At 48.5% G+C, this 7,427-nt stretch overlaps 1 protein-coding gene across 4 annotated transcripts; it reads left to right on the top strand.

Annotated features, from left to right (window-relative positions):
* The first annotated feature begins 721 nt into the window (after positions 1 to 721).
* LOC148121694 (N-acetyltransferase 8-like) lies at positions 722 to 7,246 on the top strand. Of its 4 annotated transcripts, XM_087907078.1 has the most exons (4): positions 722 to 842; positions 5,336 to 5,598; positions 5,946 to 6,091; positions 6,388 to 7,246. In XM_087907078.1, exon 4 carries the CDS (start codon positions 6,460 to 6,462, stop codon positions 7,141 to 7,143), a length of 684 nt encoding a protein of 227 aa, XP_087763204.1. In that variant the 5' UTR covers positions 722 to 842; positions 5,336 to 5,598; positions 5,946 to 6,091; positions 6,388 to 6,459; the 3' UTR covers positions 7,144 to 7,246. The 4 variants fall into 4 exon arrangements, with proteins under 4 accessions (XP_087763204.1, XP_087763206.1, XP_087763203.1 ...); XM_087907077.1 differs by lacking the exon at positions 5,946 to 6,091 and having other exon boundaries at positions 725 to 842; XM_087907080.1 differs by lacking the exons at positions 5,336 to 5,598; positions 5,946 to 6,091 and having other exon boundaries at positions 724 to 842.
* The last annotated feature ends 181 nt before the right edge of the window (positions 7,247 to 7,427 follow it).

The following is a 7,427-nucleotide window of genomic DNA, read 5'->3' as shown; positions in this document are numbered from 1 at the left end:
AACAGTTCTTCCCACGCCTGCGTCCCAGAGCAGGAGCAGGAAGAGCGGCTTCTTTGGGAAGAGCGCCACCATGAGTTGAATACTTCTTACTGCAGGCGACTCCCCCATATCCCAGGCGTCATCGACCTGAAAGGAAGTTCTGGAGATAGGATCTCACTTTGTACTCCAGACTAGCCTAGAACTCACTATATATATAACAGGAGACCGGCAAGACCCTCCTGGGAGGAGACCTTGACTATAGCAGCGTCCCTGCTGCTGAGCCTTAGAGTCCAAGGGTGGCCATCACAGCTTCGCAGGTTCTTGAGCGTTGATTGGGACAAAGTGACTTTCCCTTCCTCCTCAGTGAAGTTCTCTGGGAACTTCAGAGGACAAGGAACTAGCTTCATAGTCCCTAGAGCAGGGCGAGTGTGCAGACTGCCTCTCTGGCGCACGGACTCTTCAAGGCCAGAGGAGGAGAATCGTCAGCTCTTGAATCCAGATACATACTTGCATCGTGTCGATCACGGAGATTTAGCCCTGTGTTCCTGAGAGCCCAACCACCTGCTATAATTGCCTAAAGTCTGTTCAGCCCAGAAGTGGATCCAAAGTATCTCCAGTGCCCAAGGCAAGTAGCATGATTTGAGTTTTTTCTGGAAACATGAGATCAGTTTCCAGGTTCTTGTAGGGGTGGAGCATTCTGCAGAGGTCTGTGACCAAATTACAGTCCAGTATGGCCAGCTGAAGAGCAGACAGAAGGAGCCCGTGCTGCTCAGCGCTGGCACCCTGCAAGCACGGGGAGACTGTTGTTGGATCACATGGTGGGCTAAGAGCAGCAGGAAGGTTCCACGGTACCTCAGACTGTGGTAAGTAGTAATTGTACCCAGAGAGCTGAGACAAAACCTGTAGATCCAGACCCGCCTATGCTAAGAGCTTGGGGGTAGCCCAGGTTATCCCAGGTTTACAGAGACAGGAACCAAGGAGCCACAGCTGTCAGAACACAGGCTGAGACCTGTCCTGGGAACATTTAGCATTTGAGAAATATCTGCCACCAAAACGTTGTCAGCAGCCAAACGCTGCAAATTTTCACAGTGTAAAAGGCTAACTTTATGTTAAATAGATTTCGCCAAGAAATAGGGGCATTTAAATAGGTCAAAAGTCACAATAAGACTTTAAAAAATCAAATCCCGTGTGTGCAGTGTTCTTGGGGATTGGGAAAGAGAACCTGGAGCCGGGATTGGGGTGGGGTGCTGCTTCCCCAACTGCATATATAGGAAAGGAGACCAAGAACTGAAGAAGATGTTCCCCAGAGGTGGAACTAGGATCTGACCCCTGATGGGTTCCAGTGTAGCATCGCCTCCAACTCAAAGGTCCACCCTCAACATTCCCTTTGGCTGTGTGGAGCCTGAGGCATGGGCCACTTAGGTCCTACCACCAAACTATAAAGCAGGAAATCAAATAGGATTTCTCAGACGGGCACATGCTCAGAGTACAGTCTCTTTAGCTGCTTGAACACACAGCTGTTCCACAAATCCAAGAAGCAAAACAAACAAACAAAAACAAAAAGGAAAAGGAAAACCTATTTGGGGGTCCAAATCAGTAAAAGATCAAAGGGAGTTAGCCTTTTTAGTATCACAAATCTCAAAGATTGACATAAAAAATGAAACTCAAAATTTGACATAACAACTTTACTAGAGATGTGGAACCTGGTTAGGGTTGGGTGAGTCCGTGACAACCTGAAGATATGAACTGTGAACTTGAGCACTCAGCAGAGTGGGGGGGGGGGGGGCAGGTGCAGCTGCTCTGAGCAGTAAGAAAGTACAAGACCTTTGTACTCTCTCTGCTATGCTTGGATGTTCCAAACTCCCCAGGGGTGGTTATGTGGGACTTCTGTTCTCCCCAATGCACACTTGACTTCAACTCCAGAGCATTAGAAACAATGACCAGAAAGAATTTCTCAGCTCCTATGAGGCAGGGAAGCCTGTCCAGTTAGCTTCTTCCAGATGGATGCTGTCCCAGTCCTGGATGGAGTTTGTCTGGAATCTTCCACTCTAGGAACTGAGACCAAGGGCCAGACTGAAGGGACTAAGGCAGAACAGGCACTAAAGCCACAGCCCACCACTGTGAATGTCCTCTACGCCACTGAACTCCAAAGACACAGACGGGCTGGTAAACCCCAGAACCTCTGTGTGAGTTGTCCCAATCTAGCCAGACACACTTCAGTCAATTCCTCACCAGATGGAAGCTTCAGCAAAGAAAGCTGGTTGGTTGCATAGAAGAGATATGTGTCCCCAAGCTAGTAATATGCAGCAGAGACCCATCTAGAGCCATATCTTGCCAAAAGATCACCATAATCTGGTACTGCCTCTGCCCAGTTCACTGTAGGTGTGGTATTGTTCTGGATGCTGACCCTTGATCCATCTCAATTTCCATATCTGTTGCCAAGGAAGGTTATGTAAGAATGTTATGTAGTCTTCCTCCAACTACCAGCAGCCATTGGAAAGCAGGCAGTGTGTGCCATAACACACACACACACACACACACACACACACACACACACCATTACAATGCTCTGCGAGTCCCCACTGCACTAGACTTGTGTTTGGAGACTAGCCTCTACTTGTCATTCTAATACCGTGAGAGCGGGGGAGGGCCCTCCTAGTCTAGACCTTCCCACAGCTTCTTACTGTGGACACTGCTGTCAGTTTGAACTTGGAACAGGGTGGTCGCATGGTAAGAGTGAGGAAGGGATGCTAGGGATCATGGGTGGGATGCTTAGTGCAGGCCAGAAGGGGAGACAGAGACCTCTTTGCCTCTAGCTCCAGGACCTGTCTTAGCATCATAATCTACCAGCAAGGTAACTGTGGAAGTCGAGATAAAATTAGAATTCTAGTAACTGTCCATCCCATACTCAGCTGAACTGGATAGGAAGAGGACGGAACCCTCAAAACACAAGCTCTGGAGCCTCATCATCCTTAAAAATTTTCTTTATAAATAAATATATTATTTTATGCACGTGGGTGCTTTGCCTGTATGTATGTCTGTGTGTCATGTGAATAAAGCCCCCACGGAGGCCAAAGGAGTCAACATCTTAACCACTGAGCCATCTCTCCAGCCCTCCTAACCTACATTATACAGTTTCTGTCTCCACTGTAAGCCTCTCGGGTCTTCTGCACACCCTCACAGTAGCTAGAGCCCACGTGTTGGGGACTGTGAACCCCCAGACCCTGAATTTCCTGTGACCCCCCGCCTGCCGGAGTAAGCAGCTTGCTTTCCTATGCTTGCAGCTGCTCTGAGCACCAGACCTTCAGGAGTTCCTGATGGCAGGGGAGTGGTTTCTGGTGGGCTGGCAGCTGAGAGTTAAGGCGTGGACATTAGTCAAGGAGACCCTATATAAGCTGCCCTGGAACACAATAAAAGGGCATTCTTGGTGTTACCCATGTCTCTGTGTGTGTGTTTCAATCTCCCGGTCCTTACCTGGCTCTCGAACAGTAAGTACTGTGGCGCTTAGAGCAGGCGATGCGCAACACCCACCCATGACTCCCACCCCACTCCTGCATACACAGAGGCCCTTCATCCCTATCAGGGTGTTTGCATCCTTTAATGCATTGCATTCTCTTGTTCTTTTGGGGTTCCAGTATATCATACATCTACATCTCTATGTAGGTTTCCTGAGTTCCCAGGAGTCCTTTATCTCTTGCAGTGCTTAGGTTATTGGACAGGTAGTGGTCCGTGCTGTTTCAGGTATGAACAACCTTGAATTATGATGGTAGGTCTCTTGGGGTCTTGGTGGTCCCACCCCTTATCCATTGGGCTGCTTTTGTCCTTGTCCTCCCTGAGGAGCTCCACCCATGTGGAGTAGATATGCTCTTGCCACCATAAACATCTCTGAGAGTCACTAGTAATCCCGTATCTAGAAGTCATCAATACCTTTGGAGTACCAACTACCTGGAATGGCAATGGCTTGACTCTCCATCAACCTGGTGTCCCTGGGACTGAACCTTTTTAAGATGACAAGGAACTGGCTCTGAATGGTAGATCCACACTTCCTGTCCTCGAAAAATACAAGTGAACTTGAACTGAGCAGCTAAACGTAACAGACCCTGGAAAGCTGAATCAGAGGGAAGCTAGGAGGCTACAGCTTTGTGTCAGTAGAGCATTGGTGGAAGGAGGCTCACCCTGCACTCAGAACAGCAGAAGAGTCCACAGTCCAACACACATTCACGTCACCTGGGAGTTAGACTACTGGGTTTTGAGAAACCCCGTTAACACAGTAAGAAACCCTCAGTGAACACTGCACACTTAGAGACACAGAGGGCAGGGAAAGCACACAAGTTCCTGTCCTTCAGCCTGACCTCGTTTTCTGGTTGTTGTTTTTTTCCAAATGAATCTTAATTTCCTTTAAGACAAAACAAAAATTCACCAAATGTGATGGTTTGAATGAGAATAGCCCCCTGTTGTTGGAACTTTTTAACTCTCACATTAAATATCTGAAATCATTACCTGTACACCATCTCTATACAGTCCACATTTGAAACTGGATTGTGTGCCAGCATGGGTGGGGATGGTGTGCAATGCTTCAACTCTGAGCAATCCCTAGAGTTTATGCAACCGTGATAGAAGATTCTGTCCCGCCCAGTCCCACAGTTGTTCGGTCCCAAAGAAACACACAAAGGTCTACATTAATTATAAACTGGTTGGCTTAGTAGCTCAGACTTTCTCATTAATTAACTCTTACATCTTACATTAACCCAAAATTCTTGTCTGTATTAACCATGTGGCTTGGTACCTTTCATCAGTGAGGCATTCTCATCTTGCTTCCTCTTGGCCTGGGTGATGACTGCAGACTGAGCCTGTCCTCTTCCCAGGATTCTCCTATTCTTGTCGCCCCACCTATAATTCCTGCCTAACTGATGACAAATCAGCATTTTATTAAACCAATACAAGTGACAAATCTCTACGGGGAATAAGATCATTGTCCCACAGCATGCCACCCTGCTGGGTCTAAAATGATGGATGATTGAGTGAGAGCCTGTTGGTAACAAAGGGACAGAAGGTCAGTGAGGACCACCCAGACCCTTTGTCAAGGAGTAGGCAGGTCTTGGTGAGAGACACTCAGTAATGAGGCTCTTGTTCCTGAGCCCTTAGATCTGGATACTTGCTTGTTAAAAGTGAAGTTAAAATAAATGGTTCAGTTTCTAGTTCCTCCTAAGAGGTACATGTGGAGACCAAGATGGCATCAGTGAGGACAAGTGAGACAGGACCAAGGGTATAGGCTGAAAGGGAAAAGGAGATGGGTGTCAGCTGACCATGAGGGTGAGAAACCCTGAGTCATCCTAGATTCCCCCTTCCCTTCCAGGTTAATCCAGTGGGAACCACAGAATTAGCTGGACTTTGGCTCCTGCCTTGTCATAACCCAGCTTCTTCACCCCGGGTTTATGATTATCAAACATCCAGGTGCCAGCCAATGAGACTTCTAACCAAGTGAGCCCACGGGTAGTTACACTGTCCCATGGTTCTCCTAACACGAGTGTCTTGGGCTTGAGACAAGATCAAGTATCCTGGGTGAGAGATGGTATAACATCAAGAAATCAGGAAGAGAGATAGCAGACTTCCACAAGGGTAAGGACCACCCCAGGGCTTGCTTCTCCGTGCTAAACTTGTGGGGAATCACAAAGTGAAGGGACCAGGCTCTCTCCTCTGTCCCATTCCAGCTCTTGCACCTCTGGTTTATGATTATCCAAGAGCCTGCCAATAGGACACCAGCCGAGCTCTGTTCCCCAGAGTGGGACAGGCGCTGGCAGGTTCTGGATGTCATCCTGGACACTCCGATGTGGCAGCAGCTAAGAAGACAGAGAGACAAAGTTGGTGTCTCTCACTCTAAGTCCCAGATCCTTCCTGGGTGTTCAAGAGTAACGAGCTCTGGGGCTTGACCTTTGCTACTTGGTGGATGAGATATTTCTAACTAGGGAAATACTTGCTGACCACTGACATGGGGAACACGGGATTCTGAAATCATAAATCCTGGAGAGGAAACACAGCTGGGGACACCACATCTTCCTTCCATGGGGAACCATCTCAATGTACTGAAGATTGGAGAAGTGGAAAGGGGACGGTAATGGTCTGTGCTGTATCAAACTTGCTGTCCTCAAAATTACCCTAGATACCAGGTGTTGCTTTACACTGATTTATAGATGAATTACATAGCCTCAGAGAGGTTGGCATGCCTAGATTCACATGACTTGGCACTGAAGGGTCAGGGGTGCCAAGTTCTGGAAACCAACGCCGTCTCCCACTGTTGGTGTTCTGCTTCCTCCTGGGTGGGAATATGCACCTGTGAGTCTGGAGGCAGGGATCTGGGTGGTGAGTGAAGATTGGGGAAACTCACGTGGCTCTCTCTGGCTCCTGTAGGGCTGTAAGGAAGCAGTGCAACCAGACCGGGATGTGCCTTGTGAATGCTGAGATTTGAGACGAAGTTCTCCAATGGCTTCTTTTCACATCCGACAGTTCCAGGAGAGAGACCACGAACAGGTCGTGGATTTGTTCTCCACGGGCTTGAAGGAGCACATCCCTGCCTCCTTCCGCTACCTGTTGACACTGCGCCGAACCCTCCTGGTCTTAGTTGGGGTGCCTCTGGCCATAGTCCTGCTGTCTGACTCCTGGCTCCTGGCTGCAATATGCATCTTCTTCATGCTTCTGTTCTTTTGGTTCCTTGTCAGTCATGCCTGGAACGAGTATGTGTCCAAATGTTTGCACACAGACATGGCTGACATTCCCAAGTCCTACCTGAATGCACGTGGTTCCTGCTTCTGGGTGGCTGAGACTGGGGCAGAGGTGGTGGGCATTGTGGGTGCTCTACCAGTCAAGGATCCCCCATTAGGGAGGAAGCAGCTACAGCTCCTTCGCCTGTCTGTGTCCTCACAGCATCGAGGACAAGGGATAGGGAAAGCACTGGTCAGAACTGTCTTTCAGTTTGCACGGGACCAGGGCTACAGTGACGTTGTCCTTGAGACAGGTGCCGTCCAGCAAGGTGCTGTGACCCTTTACTACAGCATGGGCTTCCAGAAGACACGTGAATTTTTCAGGGACACACTCGTGTGGCTCCTGAATCTCTCTATAATTTCTTTCACATACTCATTCCCTTCTGCTCCCAAACATGAGCTGTGACCATCTTCCCCTGTGTGTCTGCCAGCCTCCAGCTCACTGTGCTGTGGAAAAAAAACTGTCCTAATATTGTAGTGGACAAATCATAAAATCGATTTTGTCACTTTCCTTGTATTCCTCTTTTTGATGTAGGTAATGAACTAAGTCAAGGAAGTGCTCGATTTCCTTTGAAATAACTTCCTACAGAAGGGCCGTAGTGGCCAGTGATACAGTGGGGTAGCTTACGTGGCCTGATCAGCCCGTGTAGTCTCCACTGGCACTGGTTAGCTTCAGTTTATGGACCTGTG

Source organism: Myodes glareolus, chromosome 6, assembly GCF_982192425.1.
Source record: "Myodes glareolus chromosome 6, mMyoGla1.1, whole genome shotgun sequence".
Taxonomy (NCBI): Eukaryota; Metazoa; Chordata; class Mammalia; order Rodentia; family Cricetidae; genus Myodes; species Myodes glareolus.
The sequence above is the reverse complement of the archived record's forward strand: the minus strand, read 5'-3'. Positions and strand labels throughout refer to the sequence as shown.

Bases quoted from the DNA above. Each gene is read 5' to 3' on its own strand.
- LOC148121694 (XM_087907078.1), top strand. From the start codon at position 6,460: ATGGCTTCTTTTCACATCCGACAGTTCCAGGAGAGAGACCACGAACAG.